General features: G+C 42.0%; 1 protein-coding gene and 1 non-coding gene across 10 annotated transcripts in view; both read right to left on the reverse strand.

Annotated features, from left to right (window-relative positions):
* Window positions 1-18609, reverse strand: part of Irag1 (inositol 1,4,5-triphosphate receptor associated 1) — a 118224-nt gene that overhangs the window by 18234 nt on the left and 81381 nt on the right. For 8 of the 9 annotated variants that reach the window (XM_076846886.2, XM_076846884.2, XM_076846882.2 and 5 more), the window contains 7 exons: window positions 16584-16707; window positions 13120-13150; window positions 9885-10025; window positions 8968-9099; window positions 6430-6571; window positions 735-784; window positions 78-185 (listed from right to left, as the gene is read on the reverse strand). In XM_076846886.2, the coding sequence (XP_076703001.1) occupies window positions 78-185; window positions 735-784; window positions 6430-6571; window positions 8968-9099; window positions 9885-10025; window positions 13120-13150; window positions 16584-16707 (728 nt within the window). The remainder of the gene's footprint in view (window positions 1-77; window positions 186-734; window positions 785-6429; window positions 6572-8967; window positions 9100-9884; window positions 10026-13119; window positions 13151-16583; window positions 16708-18609) is intronic. The other variant, XM_076846885.2, reaches the window with a different exon arrangement.
* Trnag-ccc (transfer RNA glycine (anticodon CCC)) lies at window positions 15680-15752 on the reverse strand. The gene has a single exon. It is a non-coding gene; the product is annotated as a tRNA-Gly (tRNA).

Genomic DNA, 18609 nt, shown 5'->3' on the forward strand with positions numbered 1-18609 from the left:
AATCTGGATCCCCTCCATAGCCATGAGTGTGAGGGAAAGGTAGACCAGGAATGGGAGGCAGGCTTCATCATACTCACCAGGACCGGTAAAGAGGGAATGGGTGATGAGCTGGGAGATTGGCCAGGCAGGTTCAGGGCATTAAACTTGGGAACCACAGCAACACTGACCCTCCGGCGGGGCATGTTCTGTAGGAAGAGAAGTGACCAGGCCCACTTTCTTGGAGATAATAACAGTCATAGTTCTGAATGGCCTGGAAAAAGCCTACTAGTTCCTAATGCTGTAATGATATTAACTGAATATTTTGGTATTGGGATACTGATGGTGTTGAAAAATTGATGTGAAGTGAGTAGCCAAATTTGACTCAATTTTTTTCTATTGGTGGTGAGGGATCTCTCAGCAGGTTCTTACTTTAGATTATGAAATCCTGGAGAAACAGAATGGAAATGATCCCCTGGTCTCTGATAACATCCTAGATAGTATATTAAAAGTTGCCCATAGCAGCACCAAAGTTTATGCACCATTTCATCTTCTTTAAAGGATGTATAGTCAGGAAAGCTACATAGGTACAAGACAGGTGAGATTCCAGTGGTTAAGCTAACAAATATGGAAGCTCAATGGAAACTTTCAGAGGGTCTCTGGATCCTATGATCCATGAGTGAATGATTTCTTGAGTGACCATAGAAATTTCTGTCCTACTTTCTCCTGGAGCCCCAGTATTCCTTGAACGTGCGTACCTTTCCCATCGTGAGGGACATGGACCGCGTCGTGCGAGGGACCCCATCTTCTATAACAGGAGGAAACAGAGAAAACTCATGTAAGTTTCGAAGTGGGCCTCAGCAGGAAACAGGCAGAAACTAAGCCACAGTCAGAACTGGCCGTCAAAGGAATAGCCCAATGGTCTGGGTGTTTGAGACACTGAGTTTGGCCCTTCACTCTCTGAGATGATCATCTGCAGAATGGGAACTCTTTTGCATGAAATCTTTATCCTAGATCTGCTGGACATTAATAAGAAGTCACAGTCTGGAACCTTTGGTCTTCGTTGAACACTACACAATCTCTGGGTGTCGCTTTGGATAATGTGTGAGATATACTCATAGCAACACCAAAGCTTATTGGGTCTTTCATGCTCACTTAAGGGAGGTATAATCAGAGAAACTCTTGAGCAAGGAAGGTATGGTATTGTTAAGAATGAAAACTTGCTAAAGATGTAGTTTCAGTATATCACATGCCCAATGATTCAGAACAAAGGAAGCCACCACCCTAGGATTTTCTTCTCCTTAGTATATCCATGAAATGACATAATTTATATGAAGTGTTTAGCATCACACCTGCATAACAGTGCCACCAGGAAACATCTGAATATGTGCAAAGACAGGTATTTGCAAGGTTAATTCAGTTTGACCAATATCATTTAGCCTGTATATCTGTATAGCCTTCATATCTATATACTTTAGGTGTGTCTCTTAAAAAGTGCATAACTACATATTTTTTCCCTTAATCTGAGGTTCTCTGTTAGCCAACAGGTTTATGCTACTTATATTTCTTATGATTATTCATATATTCTTATTTCCATTATCTTATTTTATATTTTCTATTTACCCTGCTTTATTCATTAAGTTTTTTCTAATTCTTTAGCTACTTCTAATATTAGTTTAAAAATTATTCATTGTAGTTCTAATCTTTAGTGTATTCCTTTAACTTTCGAAATTTAAATTTGACTTTAAATATAAAATTAATGAAGATCTCTATTCTTTTCCTGAGACTTTAAAACAGTAACAATCTCCCAATTTTCACTATTTTTCTTTCACCTTGTTTTATAGTCCAAAATTTTTCATTATTGTTTTTTACAGCAAATGCTTATTTAGATCTGCCCACATGCTTACAATTGGTTTGGTCACTATTCTTTCTTACATCCTGCTCATTTTATTTCTTTAACTCAATTTCATTGTTCCCAAAGTTACTTGGTTTTTGAGCAAGGACTTTCGAGGGGTAAACTTTCTCATTAGTTGTCTCCAGATGTCTTGACCTAGCCCTCTATCTTGAGTGATTTGCTTATATCTCACTTTTATTTCTATGTTGACAATAATTTTCTCTCAGCTCGTTGAAAAGGTTACTCCATGGTCTTCTGATACCATTATTGCTTTTGAGACTTGCCATTGCTTTGTCAACTCTCTTCTTTCTCTGGTGACTTTTAAGATCTTTACTTTGTCTTTGTTCTTCTGAAGCTTCTCTTTCGTGTGCTATGTCTTCTGCATGGAATTCACTATGCTTACTGAATTCAATGATTTAGGTCTTTCATTAGTTGTGGAAAATCCTCAGCTATTCTTTCTTTGAGTATGTTCTGGCTCTAATTTGCTTCTTAGGGATCATCTAATAAATGGATTGCAGACTTTCTCACTCTGGACTCTACATCCCATATCTCATAATGTTTCTTTTATTTCTTTACTCACTGTATCCCTCTGAATTGCCTTTTTGGTGACTATATCTATTCTATCACCAGTCAAGCTGGATCTTTCAGTATTCTGAGGCAGTGACCATAGTCAGGTCAGGAGGAAGAAAGTCAGGGCAAACTACACACTAGTTCCTAAGGACCTCAGCTCAGATGTGACACATCTCACGTAACAAAGCCAGTCTCATGCCTAGCGTAACTTCCAGGGGATGGGGAAGGGTGCCCAGAAGGAAGATACCTAGAATACTGAGGAATCACCTCAATTCCTGTAACTTCCACATCTACCGCACCTCAACTACTCAATCTTCTATTTCTATGACCCAATTTTTAGGAAATTTTCCATTTCCATGAGAAAGAGGACCTACAGGCCACAGGCTATTGTGCAGGAATCAGTTCAGAGTTTTAAAATCAGAGAGCCCTGATGTGCTACAAACCTGAAAATAAAATCCTTTACTTTTCTCCATGAAGTAGGAAATCTAAGACTCCCTGTCAAACAAGCAACCTGCACCTCAGTCACCTTTTCTATAAAATGGGAATTTTATTTCCATCTTGGCCACTGGTACATCGTGGTGAGGATGTTTTAGTCAACATTGTGCACAATGTAATACCTCAAAGTGGAAGAAAGCCTTGTTCTTGTCCAGGAAGTACAGACACTGATAAGTCATTTGGGAGGCAGGAACTTTTATTTGTTGAACTCATCAAAGTTAGCTTGTTTCTTTTCCCTTTCTTTCTTTCTTTTTTTCAGGATGGGGTTTGAACGAGGGCCTTATGCATGTTAGGGAGGACCCTGTTTCTCATTTTGAGGAATTCTATTTTCTTCTTTTTGGATAACTATACCCTTTTACTCTCATATCTTCCTTTCATCCTTTTATCTCTCTAATAATTTTAAAGGCATCTTTTAAAAAATATTTTTAGTTAATATGGGCACAATATCTTTATTTTGTTTATTTATTTTTAAGTGGTGCTGAGGATCGAACCCAGGGTCTCACACGTGAGAGGCGAGTGCTCTACCGCTGAGCCACAACCCCAGCCCCTTAAAGATATCTTTTAAAAAAAAATTATTTTCCTATATGATGTTCTTAGGCTACAATCCTATTGTTTGGTGGATCTGATGATTCTCAGTGATGTTGTATTTATCATTTTATGCCGTGAACTTGTCTTCAGTGGGGTGCTATTTAGAGGGAGCCTGTGTGTCCTGGGTGCAGGGTGTGCCTCTCTGGAGTGGCTGACAGTGTTCCTCGAGGCCCCATCCTGCTGTTCTTTCAGCTCCCTGCACATTGCATCATTACTGCTCTCACTCTGGGTATGTACTTTTCCTATGAGGAAGGAGAAAGTGTTTTTTTCCCTACTAGAATGCAGGATGAAACAGACAAACTTCCTTATTTATTTCTATGTTGCTTGGTGACTGTTTTCCCCTCAACAAAATTCTATAAAGGTAAAATCTTTGGATGGTCTCTGCCTTCTGTGTGAATTTCAGTGTCAACTCTGTTGGAGCAGCCACAGCCGTGGACCTGGAGTGCAAACACTCCACCCCCAGATAACTCAGGCTGACTCTGTCCCCTAGGAAGCTGCAGGGCCAGCTTGGTTTCAGTTCTCTTTTCTTTTCTTGTATCTGAGTATTTCAATTTATTTTCCTGTGGATTCAGCTCTTCTTTAAGATTGCTTGCTTGATTTTGTCCTTTAGAAATTTCTAAGTATTTGTGGTTAAAGGATTTTCAAGTTTTCTAGTCAGCCCAGTTTGCAGAACCAAATGAAATTCTTTATGTCTGAAGGATTCATGTAAATTAATAAAATACCAATCTTACAAGTGGGCAAACATCATAATTCAAGAATTTACAGAAGTGGAGATATAAATCTTAGTGAATATTTGTAAAAGCACAGAAATATAAATTAACACAATGAGGTTAAATTGGGGCCTATCAAAGTCAGACATGTTTTTATAGAGAAAGAAAAAGAATGGCATCAGTGACACAATGAATTGAGCCTCACTGTAATTCATTCAATGGAAATGAGTTATTTGAAAATAAGTTGCTTTAAGATCCTTATAAATCTTTCTTTTCCCTGAGTTAGTATTTATACCACTAAAAATCTATCTTAATATAATATACACATAATCAGCATGTTGCAGTTTCAGAATTTTTTTTAATGTACATAACTTTTTTAAAAATCAGGGATATTTTATTTCACTGAAGTCTTTAAAGTCTCATTGACAAAGATGGTCAGAAGTTATGTAAAGGCTTAAAAAGCAGTCTTTGGGAATGGTATTAACATCTCTTAGGGACACACCTGTTGGGTGAGTGCTGACCCCTTGCCACCAGCTCAAGAGAAGGCACAGCTCAGAAAAACAATGGAAGGGAGGCCAAATATTGCCAAACCATTGATTCATCAGTCAAGACTCAGCTATCATATCCTTTCCTACTGTAAGCATTTTCCTATCCCCCAAGAGCAGATGTGGAAATCTGCTTATTTCTGCTAAGGCACTGGCCACAGCGTCCTGACCTCCCCACAGGTTGGGCACTCCTTTGGGTCTGGGACTAAGTGCCTTAAACTCTATATTCCAATATCATATGGGGCACACAGATGATGCTTAATAAGTGTAGAATTAACGAACAAGACTGAAGTTCATCCCATGAATCCTGGATAAGGTGGTCCTCGGGAGACCTTGAACCTTATAGAACAATAATGTGATAACCCAGGTACAAAGATTTCCTTGGTGATCCCTTCCCCCTCTTCCAGCACTGGCTGAGAGTGGTTTGCTAGAAGCCCAGATCCCTAGGGGTCAGGAGCCTTGCTGCAAAGATCCAAAGCAGACAGCCTGGAGCGTGCGTGCACTGCCTTTGGACTCTGGGAAGTGTCACTGATGTTTCCCAGGAAACTTGTGAAACCTCCTGTTTATAAAGGTTTCTCCATCTATTATACTTTCTGCACTCTTCCTCCTCCTGGTGACATGGATGTTTGCATTCCACTGGGATTCCTTATGCTAAAATGTCCGTTTTCTCCACTAGCTACCCTCATCAGCAGAGCCCAAGCCCTGGCAGGCACTGACAAGGCACTGACATCTCCCTCCTGCACTGAGCAAGAACCTCCTAACTCATCCTTCCCCACTTGAACTTTACACTCCTTTAATGTACTGTACACACTGAAGTCAGGTGATCTTCTAAAAATAAAATCTTATCATGTCACATGACAGACTCACCAATGATTCCTCTCTGGCTGGAGGACAAAGGCCTGCATTGATATCATCATGGCCTGGCAGGTAGCCCTGGACTACCAGGTGTCATCTTCAACCTGTCCCCACTGCAACCACATCAAACTGTTTCATCTTCTCACCTACAACCTCCACATCTTTGTCCGTGCTGTTTTCTCCACCAGGGATGAATCTGCCCCTCTTAACTGCAGAACTCCTAGCTTTATTTTAAAATACTGTGGAGATGACTTCCTTAAGCAGAATCAGCAGGCAGCCCTCTGTGCTCCTATAGCAATTTGTGTAGAACCTCTGTGCTCCTATAGCAATTTGTGCTCTACCCCTGTAATGTGATTGATGCACCGCGGCTGGAGGGCACCTTCTTAAACTACACATATGATCGCGTCATTTTCCTGATTAAAATCCTTGGTCATATCCCTAATGCTTTCCAAAATAAAGCTCAAGTTCTTTAGCATATGGTGCCTAAAAGGGGGGCCCAAAGCACAAAGATTTATGGGGTTTGGGGTCATTCTCACAAGGTAAAGAGAGCTCTTGCAGCGTATACATATATTTCTGTCTGTAGACAGCCACTCTGGTTAATTGTGTTGGGAGTCAAGAGGTCATTCCCATTTCCTGGTTCCAGGACCCCAGGCTCCCTGAAGCAGCTGCTGCAAATGCCCTGTGGGTGACATTGGGCAGGGGAAGGGAGACTTGCAATTGGAAATAGGTCCTGGGGCTGTCCTGATCCCTCTGGTCCTAGCTGAGAGCAAGATGGGAGCAGAAGCCCGGTCCTTACCAGAGGGGCCACAACTGCGGCTTGAATTCTGATTTGCAAGTTTTTTAAACTCCATGAGTTCCGCATGGTCCTTCTCATAGGTCCTCTTCAGATTCTCTACATACTGCATCATCACTTCTGTTGCTTTTGACATGCGCTTTTCCTGCAGGGAAGGAGAGCATGTGTTCAGGGGGCAATTGGAGGAAAGGCATCAGCAGCACTTGTCTGCTCTGAGCCAGGCTCTGCGCTGTGAGATTGGGAAGGATACTGGGGCCCATCAGATGTGACAATGCTCCCTATGAGACTGCTGCCCAAGATGTAAACCAAGAGATGGACTCAGGTACCTGTGCTCAGGGATAAGGAGAAAGGCCCAGCCTCGTGTAGCAGAAAGTGAGAGGAGGAAGGGATTTGTTTCTGCTTGCAGAGAATGGGTCAGGGGAGGGTGGGTGGAGATGAAACGAAGTCATGGATGCAGGGTGTGGGCAGCATGTGAGCATGTAGATACAGGCGGGGAGACACAAAGAGCATGCAAGCCAGGGAACCCCAAGGTGAGTCAAGGAAGGACCTCATAAGGCTTGAATGTAGGTGAGGAGTTATCCTCCAGACAGGAATCCTTTAGAGAGTGAAAAGGGGGTGCCATTACAAATCTCCCTGGGACAATAGGCATAAACCAGGGCTGTGCCATTGTCCCACTCAGGCAAGGGTCAGTTAGCAGCTGGGAAGAAGAAGTAAGAAAAAACAGGTGAACTGTAACTAGGCTGCGAAGGACCCTAAATGCTAAATGGAGGAATTAGGATTATTCTGAAAAAAAAGTGGAACAACTCAATTTCTTAAGGTAAGAGGCAATATGAGTGGAGACAGATGAAAGGGAGTGAGACTGGTGGCAGTGACAGCAACAGAGAAAGACAGGACAAGCACTCGAGCTAGTCCATTGGGAGCAGAGACGAAGGCAAGGACTGGAACAGAAGCCAGGGAGGGGGAGCCATTTAAAGAGGAGCAAAGATGGAGTGAGCAACATAGGGGACAAAAAACACGTTTGGGAGAGTGGCACACGTTTGGGAGGACAGTGTCTCTTTATCCCTCAGAGGGTCTAGCTCAGACCCCATCTGGCCTCAGAGGGACTTCCCCATTGACTTCCCTGGAAGAGGTCCTGATAGCCCAGTGGCGCTGAGACGGGCCACTCCCTAGCATCCTCTCTGTGTGGCTGCTCCCAGCTGGGTGACTTCCTGGGCTACACTGCTGAGTCAGGAGCTCTATCCAGAAGGACATAAGGGTGGGTCAGGCCTGTGGCTTGTCTTTTCATTTCACAGGCAGTGCTCAGGGCTACACCCCAGGAACATCCTCTCATGCATCCAGTGCAGCAGGATGTGGGTCCATGAAAATAGCAACCGTCATGACAACATCAAAGTACTTTACAGGGATTACAGCAACCCGACGGCAGGCCCATGATCATCCTCATTCACCGCTGAAGAAACTGAAGCGTAGAGAGCTTGGTACCCATCCCAAGGTCCACAGCAAGTGAGGGGTGGAACCAGGACTAGAACTTGAGCAGTCCGGCCCTATAACACCATGCTGGACCAGAGTGGACCAAAGTGGCCAAGCGAGAGCCTTACCTGGGCCTGCACCCCCTGCTTTGCCACTCACTGGTGCTGTCACAGGTTGAGTATCCCTTATCTGAAGCACTTGGGACCAGAAGCATTTTGGACTTGGGATTTTTTTCAGATTTTGGAATATTTGCATATACATAATGAGATACCTTGGGGAATGGAAGCCAGGTCTAAACATGAAATGCATTAATGTTTCATGTATTCCATTCACTTGTAGCCTGAGGGTAAGTTCATACAATATTTTTAGAGCATCTACATTAAGACTGTGATTTGACACATGAATTCAGGTGTAGAATTGTCCACTTGTGGCATCATTATTGGTGCAAAAACTTTGGAATAGTTCAGAATTTGGATTTTCAGATTAGGGATGCTCAACCTATACCTTTCAGATCTTCTACATCTTCATCTGGGAAAAGGGACAGATACTTTGGAGGATTAGTGGATGAATCAAATGAAACAAAACAGCTTTTCCTAAAGGATGTTTTTCTCAATCCTAGTTCCGTGGGAGTTAAATAGTTACTTTGTGAGAAAAATTGAGTGAGGGATTCTTTAGTCAAATACATTTGGGAAATACAAGTTAAACTTTGTTTATTTTCTTTTATTTTATATTTCTCCTCCTCTTTTTTCATTGTCTTCATCTTCTCCTTTTTTTCAGTACCCATTCTTTTTTCCTACAGGACTTCTCAATACCAATATGCTTTAGAAATCTCCAAGAAGAAAGACAGTAAATAGTCATCGCCAAAGTTACATGTCCACAGAAAGCTTTTTCCAGGAAGCATCGTGAGGGTTTTTTGGGTCAATAAAAATACTCTGAACAATAGGTCAATAACCTCCTCCTGACACAAAGCAACACATCACTGGGTGTTGTCTCTAGTTGTCCCTGCTGGTCATTGTGCTAGTTACCACAAGTAGAAAAGAACCAGTCAGCAAGGCTGGGGTTGGACGGACTCACCTGTCGGACAGCCCCCACCACCTCGGCTCGGCTAGAGAGTCGGGCAGCTAGGCGGTGCAGGACAGCGATGTCCTCCAGCAGCTTCTGGTAGGTCTCACGATGCTCACAGTGGTGCCAGAGTGATGCTGAGGACTGAGAAGTGAGAAGGAACATCACCCAGTGTCCTCATGTAGTGCTGTGGACCCAGTGTCTGTGCCCTCCTCAAAAGCATATGCTGAGATCCGAACCCCCAGTGTCAGAGTACCAGAAAGTGGGGCTTTTTTAAAAGAGATGATTAAGTCCCAAGGTAGAGCCCTCAGGAGTAGATTAGTGACCTTATGAAAGGGGCCCCAGAGAGTTCTCTTACTTTCTTTCTACCATGTCAGTCTGTAAGCCTAAAGAGGCTCCTTCACCAGCACTGAGCATGCTTGCACCCTCATCTTGGACTTATAGCCTCTAGGACTGTGAGAAATAAATGCTTGTTGTTTAAGCTACCCAGTCTATGGCATTTTATTATAGCAGCCTGAGCTGACTGGATCTATACTAAGCCTAATAATATGACAGGCTCATGAGACAAGCCCTGGGCCTCATCTTGGCTAAGACAGAGCTAGGGCCACAGCATCTTCTGGAAATTGGAGAACCCCTGCGTAGATACTGTATACCTGGCTGGCCTGAAAGGAGTCACGTGTGCAGGCACCCAGCCCCTCTTGAGAAGCTCCCAAGGGCTCTGAGGCCTCATTCATAGACCTAAGGTAATCTGGCCTTCAGGATCTATGCCTCAGCTCCCCCAGCTCTCTGAGGAAGGCCGTATCAGGATCTTGGCTCCATTTCTCATTTCAGAAGTCTCTACTTGGTGACCAAGAGATGTGTGATACTTGGCATGACCCATGGAGACAGTCCCTATTGCAAGAATTCCTTAAATCAAACTCCACAATTACCGTAATGGAAGCTTTAAAGTTTTCCAGTTCCTTCTCAGTGTTCTCCTCTGTCAGGTTGCGTTCCCTTTCAGCCTGGTTAATTCTAGATTCCAGGGTGTAGCTGTCATTTCTAAAGGCCAAGGACAGTTGTACAAACACGTTCTGTTGGGAACAAGAGTGCGGAAGAGGTGCTAGGAGGAGTTATTGCAGGGAACAAGGCTGCAGGTGTGTTTCTTGCTCAAGCATTTTACAATGGCCCCCAGAAAAAGGCACCAAGGCAGCCATGTGTAATGAAACTCACTTCATGGTAAACCACACAAATGATGGAGAAAAGCAACCCGAAGTCCAGGCCAGGCCCTTTCCAGGACCAGAACGCCAAATGCTTTTTACCAAAAAATAATAAGAGAATAACACTCTGCTTTCTCCTGTATTTCAAGAAAGTAACATCCTGTATTTGGGTTTAAATTCAGGCCAGTGAAGCTGATTGTGTAAGCAGTTTGGATTTATGCTAGGATTTATTGCACAGGGGATTTTGGAGATTTTGCATGAAACCTCTGTATTTAAAGAAACCCTATTTGAGGTTTAAGTTTTGTTGATTTAAAGCAAAACTTCAACAAGCATCTTGCCTGACTGCTCCAAATCTTACATCAATAGCAGCTTTAGGTAGCTGCCAGGGGATTAAATAAGGCCAGGTATGGTTCTGTTAGAATAAGCTTCCTGGAATAAATATTCCATGCCAAAAATGCATCGTGGCGTTCATGAATACATTTTTAAAAGGTGGTATTGATCAGACATGGAAACCCTGGAGAAATAGGAAACTACTGGGGAAGACTAGACAGAAGGACTCCACACAGGAAGGCAGGAAGAGTCTTCAATTTTATAGCCTTCATCTCCTGGCCTAAGTCCAGTGGAGGCAGATTTACATCCAGTGGTCACTAACTGTGCCTGAGCTTATGAAGATGGTGTCTCATGACCTGCAGTGGGCAGACGTCTCCAGACAGAATTGAAGGCACTGAACTTACTCCATATGAAGACATTGGCAATATTGAAAACGACTCCTTCTTGAACATCTACGTTATGCCAGGGCTGCTATGAGTTTACAAACCTATTTCGTTTAATCCCTCAACAACCCTCTGGGGTAGGAACTAACATACTCATTTTGTGGGTAAAGAGAGGACCAGAGAGGTCATTAACTTGTTCAAGGTGACAGGAAGTGGGAGAGCCAGGACTTAATTCTTGGACTGCTTCCAAAGTCTGTTTTACTTCCACCATGCTGGGAGCTGACTGTCAAGACACATCTGAGGATAGAATCTGGCCATTAAACAAACTGCCCATGGCTCATGTTCACAAATGTCAGTGAGTGGGCTTTGAGCTCTCAGCCTTGTGATGCGGATTCTCTGTTCTACTCAGCTTCCGTCAAAACTATGATTAATGCTCAATGTATAATTCTCTGTACCTTAATGGCATCAAGTCCTGAATTCAGATGGAACACCTGGGTCCAAATCTTGGTTTTGCTAAATACTGGATGTGGGACCTTCGGCAAATTATTTGATTGGTACGTTTTTCTTCTTTAATTCCTGCTCCACTTGCTTTTCAGAGCTGATGGGAGGGTCAACTGAAAGGATAGCTATGCATGCTCAAGCTATAAGTGCTGTGTCTAGAACAAGATTATTGTTACCATCTGTGGCAGACATTTCATTTTATCTGTCTTCCTTTGCTTATCTGGTCCACACCAGTGGTTTGCATTGTCTCACCTCTGATAGGTTCTCCTTGTGCATCTATGCCTTCACCAGAGCAAAATGCAATTTCCTCTCAGCTCACTCCCCACCCACCTTGGGATAAGAAGGCCTAAGAGGACTAAGGTCAAGTCAGGGGCAGCTGTGCTACTGGCAGCTGAGCTGGCTTTATTGCAGCTAAAGCCCTCAGAAGGCTAGCACCTTTTCCCTAGAAACTAAAGTTTGAAACTTGAAATCTTATCTTGAAAAAAACCTCATCATCTCTAGAAATAAGAGAAATGAAAACTACTCTAAGATATCATCTCACTCCAGTCAGAATGGCAGCTATTATAAAGACAATCAACAAGTGTTGGCGAGGTTGTGGGGGAAAGGGTACACTCATACATTGCTGGTGGGACTGCAAATTGGTGCAGCCAATATGGAAAGCAGTATGGAGATTCCTTGGAAAGCTGGGAATGGAACCACTATTTAACTCGGCTATTCCTCTCCTCGGACTACACCCAAAGGACTTAAAAACAGCATACTACAGGGATACAGCCACATCAATGTTTATAGCAGCACAATTCACAATGACTAAATTGTGGAGCCAACCTAGATGCCCTTCAGTGGATGAATGGATTAAAAAAATGTGGCATATATACACAATGGATTTTACTCAGCAATAAAAGAGAATAAAATCATGGCATTTGCAGGTAAATGGATGGCTTGGAGAAGATAATGCTAAGTGAAGTTAGCCAATCCCAAAAAACAAATGCCTGAATGTTTTCTCTGATATAAGGAGGCTGGCTCATAGAGGAGTAGGGAGGGGGGACATGGGAGGAATAGATGAATTCTAGATAGGAAAGAGGGGTGGCAGGGAAAGGGAGGAGGCAGGGGATTAGCAAGGATGGTGAAATGTGATGGACATTATTATCCAAAGTACATGTATGAAGACATGAATTGGCGTGAATATACTTTATATGCAAAGATATAAAAAATTGTGCTCTATATGTGTAATAAAAATTGTAATGCATTCCACTGTTGTGTATTTAAAAAAATAAAATCAATTAAATAAAAAAAGACTGTGGTTATATAGTGTTAGAGAGTATTTGGGAAATCTCTGTACTTTCTGTTTGATTTTGCTATAAACCAGAACTGCTCTAAAATAATAAAAGCTATTTTTAAAAGACAAAAAAAAAGAAATCTTATCATCTTTTACTCCTTCAAAAAATATTTGATATAATTCTGCAGCCTTCCAGCTGGACTCGTGCATCAAAAATGTTCACTTCAAAAACATATACTCCTCAAAGGAACATGGAATTTCCAACTACCTTCTCACGTCTGACCAAATCCTCCATTAACAGGAGCAAGAGTGGGAATCTTGTTGGTTCAGCAGTTGGGTATGAATATCCATGTTATTCATGGTCATTTGTTCTTGTTTTTTGTGTAAAAATGTAAGGATGGGGCTGGAGGAAGAGATGTTTTGAATAAGCTGAGTTAATCGCAGGCACTTAATTGCATAAAGCACCTGAACCACTTACCTCAACTTCCTTTTCAGTGAGTGGAGGGGTGCTGTGAAAAAGAGAGAATACACATATGAACTTTATCCAGCCCAGTAAATAAACGACCAGCAGACAAGTGTTTTCAGAAATAGAGTAACCTGAGTTGGTGAGATGGGAATACGGCAGAGTCCCATTTGTGTTCTCTGTCTTTTATGAGACTCTGATCCTTGCAGAGGTAGCATTGAAGAAAACATTAGATCCTGGGGTCAGTCCTCCAGTAATGTCACTTCTACCTCTATGACCTTGGATAAGTTATTTAATCTCTGTAAGTGCTAGCTTGCTCATCTGTAAAATGGGAATAATATTATCTACCTTGCAGAAGTCTAATAAAAAATATGCAAATATATGTAGTATGAAGGGGTATGTGCCCATAAATACAGGCAGCCCTCCATATCTGTGGATTCTACATTCCTGGATTTAGCCAGCTGCAGATCGAAAATACTCAAGAAAATTGTGTCTATACTGAAGATGTGCAGACTATTTTGGTCATAGTCTTTAAATAATACAGTAAAATTCTTATTTACATAGCATTGCCCTTGCACTAGATATTATAAGTCACTTAGAGATTCTTTAAAATCCATGGGAGGCTGTCTATAATATATGAAATACTACGTTATTTTAAACAAGGGACTTGAGCATTTGTAGATTTTTGGTATCCATGCAGAAGGGGGTGGGTCCTGAAACCAATTCTTCATGAATCCCGAGAGCCAACTGCTAAAGGACATCCACATTCAGTAGTTCCCAGGAAATGTTAGGTATTGTCACTATTTACTCACAGGCTTGCTATGAGGAATTAATAAGTGCATATGCATTTGTAATTTATAAACTATGTACACATCCAAGTTGCTGTTACAGTTTTCCTTGGACGACCTAGGTGTGCAAAGTCTGACCTTTTCATTCTTGAACGCTGTGACAAAGTTCCATGTGGCCAAAGAGTTAAAGATAGGAAAGAGTATCTTGAGCTCTTCTCCATGACAAGACCCTCTGATGGTAGGAATCAGAATGTCAACGGAGTCCCAGTTGGCACAAAGGGGCCCTTCCAAGAAGTTGCTTGTCATGTGCAGGTCCCACAGCCTGTCCCCAGAAAGCAGTTCCTTTATCTGCATGTCCACGCTGTGTGGCTGCCACCTCTGTTCCTGCTAGTAACTAAAGCTGGACGTATTCTGAAACCCAGATAATGTAAATAATGCACAGGCCCTTTCCTGTGCTGGGTGGGGAGGTCGGGAGGGGTCCGATCAGTGTCACAGGACTTGGCAAGAGAGCTTGCCATCAATAAGCTTCACAGGAAACACAGCTTCCTCCCTTTGACGGGTGCAGAGGGACCTGAGATCAAAGGTAGGGGTCAGCCATCTCTGCAAGGGGCTGGTTCTCACCCTCCAGGAGGGACTGTGAGAGCCTTCCTGTTAGGATGAGGCAACAAGACCCCACGGCCACCAAGTCAGCTGAGAGCAGGACAGGAGATAAACGGCTGCAAAGATGTGCTATGTTACAGCCCTGGTCACAGCCCCACCCAGCAGGCCCTTTCCTCTGTGGGCCGACTCACTCTTACCACATATTCTTATGGAGCATCACACACTCTCTACATGATTTATCAAAGCTTACTGAGAGTGCCTCTGACTCCTAGCTTTATGTATTATGTGCAATTCTGCCTATTTTCATAAATAATTAATCTAACTTTATTCCTTTATCCTCCTACTTTGTTGACTGCTTTTTTGCTCTTGAACACACCCAACTGTGTTTTTTTATTGGTTTGTTTTATGGTATGTGGTACTCCCAGGTGGGTGCAGCAGGACTCAGGGAGGTGTGTGATTTAAGCCAAGAAGTCCCATGCCCAGCCAGTTCCTGTAGCAGAACTGGGCCTTATAAACTGGCGTTGGCAGCTAGGAGGCAGAGCCACACACCTCTGAAGGGACAGAGTGTCTTTTCATGTGACTCCTTGTATATCTTCTTTGAAGACATGTCTATTTAAATCTTTGGTTATTTGAGAAACAGGACAAAAATTTGTCCTTTTGTTGCATTATAAGAACTCTTGATAGAGAAACAAGTTTGTTATCAGATTAAGAATTTGTAAATATTTTCTCCTATTCTGTGGGTTGCCTTTCACTTTCTTGATGGCATTGTTTGTTAGCACAGAAGTTTTTTTTATTTGGATGAAGTTCTATTCATCTGTTTGTTTAACCCTTTTTCTTTCTTTTTTCTTTTTATTTTTTGGTGGTACTAGGGATTAAACCCAGGGCCTCACACATGCTAGGCAAGTGCTTTACCACTGAGCACATCTCCAGCCCCTTTACCTTTTGTCTTCTATTTTTGGTATCACATCTAAAAAACCATGGACTAACCCACGGTTGTGAAGATTTATTCCTGTTTTCTTCTAAGAATTTTATAGTATCATATCTTAAATTTAGTTCTACCATCCATTTTGAGTTAAATTTTTTTGTGTGTACTGTGTGAGGTAGGGTTATAAGTTCACTTTTTTTAAAATATTGTTTTTGGTTGTAGATAGACACACTATCTTTACTTTTATTTGTTTTTATTTTTAATGTGGTGCTGGGTTTTGAACCCAGGGCCTCATGCATGGGAGGCAAGCACTCTACCACTGAGCTACAACCCCAGCCCATAAGTTCAATCTTTTGCATGTGACTATCTGTCCCACCACCATTTGTTGAAATTACTAATGTTTTTGGTTTGAAAATTTTTTCATCAAAATATTTGCCTGGATATCTTGTTTTGTCATTTGTGTATCTCAGATTTATTAGATCATCACAGAGAACTTCCTTGACTCCCTACTCAATATTTCTCTCCCATGTCATTGTCTATTTGTGCCCTATTTCATGGTCTTTATAGTATAGTATTTTCTCAAATACCCAAACTGTTCACTTTTTAGCTCAGCTCTCAAGGGCCTGTTATGTCATAACTCCCTGATCACACAAGATCTTATTTAGCCAGCATCACACTCTACCAATGACAGAGTACTTATGACCTCTGTTGTGAAAGGAAGGAAACCACAGCTCAAAAGCAAAGGCACTACCTCTAGGAGTGGAAGAAGTCTGGTGGGTTTTTTTAAGCAATCATTCTTCACGTGGTTGCTCCATTTATGCAAATCTCAGACCTAGACTCTCTCCGTTATAGGTAAATGGAATATCTGGATTGAAACCCATCTCTCCCCTCCCAAAGCCTGCACCATCTGCTACAATGAGTTTCTGGTGGCCCTGTGTCCAAAGGGCTATGCCCACCTGTGAATCCTGCATACTCTTTCAGGTGGAAACTCCCAGTTTGGCCCTTTCTTATTCTTTTTGTTTTGAATTCATTACCCCTTCCTGGACCACTGGACTTTGGCCCTTCTGGGATTAAGAACCAAGATTAGTTCTCCTCTATGTCTCACCTAGAATCTAACACAGGCACCACCCAATACAGCTCTTCTGCAATCCAAGTTCTGTTTTTACCTTCCAGGGAGGGACTTGTGGACTCGCAGTTTGCGCAGCAGCACATCAGAAATATTGGGCATGACATCCAAACCACTCTTTGACTCTTCTTCCTCAATAGTTGGAGAGAATTCAGAAGGGATCCCTGAAAAATGAAAGTGCTTTCTTATGAAATGTCTGTTTGAAATCACAGTAAAACTATTGGCAGCTACTTTCGGGGGTGGGATGGGGAGGAAGAATTTTAACACTTATAAACACTTAGTTAGATGATAAGAGTTTTCATAATTATCATCTTATTTATCACAATGAACCAATGAGCTAGAACATCATCCTCCTGTTTTACAGGTAGCTTAGCCAAGGCTCAATAAGGTTAAGTAACTTGCTCAAGATTACAGGCAGAGTAAATGGCATAGCCAGACTTCAGACCTAGGTCTGCCTGTTTCAAATTCTTTCTTCCCATAGTTCCTCACAGTATCAAGCATGATCTTATGTCTGGGAACAGATGTTGTTTTTTGGCAACTGAAAACTGGTTGCCTGTTTGGCTATAATAAGTGAGTGGGAAAAAACTCTCTACCTGGCAGTTTCTCAGGAGGTCTCATATCCAGTTATTTTTCCTTATGTATATTCAAAAGTTCTATTTTTCAGTTCCCACCTAGAAATCAGCATTTGGTTTCATAGCTTTGTAGATAGGAAAAGAAACAGGGAATGTCTAAGGCAAAGTTAAGGTCCAGGACCTCAAGGCCCTTTTACATATCCCTAAAATATAGATGCCTACTAGCAACAGAGCCAAGGAACAGTCTATCCTGAAACCAGGCTGGATCTGTGCTGTGATCTCATAAATCTTTCTCTTATTTGAAGACACCTCTTGCATCACTTCAGAGCTTCCCTTCTGCAGCCTCCAGTCATTCTAGCTGTTCAGTGTGGCCAACCATGATCCAAGGTTTATGCTTGCATCCTGGTTTGTTGTTTTGGAGGCCTAGGTGTGCTCCAACAAGTTCAGCGTAGGAGGACATTAGAAAGTGACTTTGACATTGACATTCATTATTCACACAATGTAGACTTTCCATGCCTTACTATGGGCTCATAGTTTACTAAGGTTAAGTCAAAGCCTCCAATTTCTTTTTAATTTAATTTAATTTTTTAATTAGGTATCCTAATCCCATACAATGATTGTTTTCCATTTGCATTCAGGAATTTACATTTATCCCTATCATGGGCTTTGACCTAGCAGATTTCCAACCTGCTTGGTTATTTTCCAGGACTGTAGGCCAGGCTGGAGATCAGGACTAGTTATAGCAACCATCCAAATAGCCCTAGAATTGGGAGCCATGTGAATAGAAGCCTCACCAAAGGAGCCATGCAGAGAAAAGAGAATAGAGTTGGGCTCTAGGTTAAGAATTTTTAAATACTTTTAGCTTTCTAATAACAGAATGATGTTCATGGGTTCCCTGATTTTCAAGGTATCCAAGCGCAGACTGCAGGGCCATCTGTCAGAGATCGTCAACAATGGTTTTTTTTTTTTTTTTTTTTTTGGTTTAACATTGACTAGATATACTCTTAGCTACCTGTCAACTCTTCGGTTGATAGGCAATTATTGCTCTCTGATATTTCCAGGTGACAGATGGCCAACCTTGTGCTACCTCTGGCATTGCTCCACCACACTCAGCAGAGAACCAATTATGCTGTGGGCTGCTGAGAACTGTGTATGATAGACTGAACAATGTGAAGCCTAATAATTGAGTGGAACTGTACCAGGGGCTTTTGCCTAGAAAAGTCCCCTAGGTTAAGGGGGAAGGAAGGAAGGAATGAAGGAATGAATGAAGGAAGGGAGGGAGGGAGGAAAGAAGAAAGAAGACAAAAGGAACTACTTAATGATTCTAACTCTTGTTAAAATAACTCCCTTAAGAGTGATCCCAGAATTGGTGAATCTCAGAATCAACCACTCTCCTCCTGAATGGGACCAAATTAGCAACAAAAAAATTTAAAATCAACCAAAAATATACCAGCAATATTCAAATACAGGAAATGGCAACACTCTTTAAAAATA

The sequence above is a fragment of the Callospermophilus lateralis genome, chromosome 2 (assembly GCF_048772815.1).
Source record: "Callospermophilus lateralis isolate mCalLat2 chromosome 2, mCalLat2.hap1, whole genome shotgun sequence".
Lineage (NCBI taxonomy): Eukaryota > Metazoa > Chordata > Mammalia > Rodentia > Sciuridae > Callospermophilus > Callospermophilus lateralis.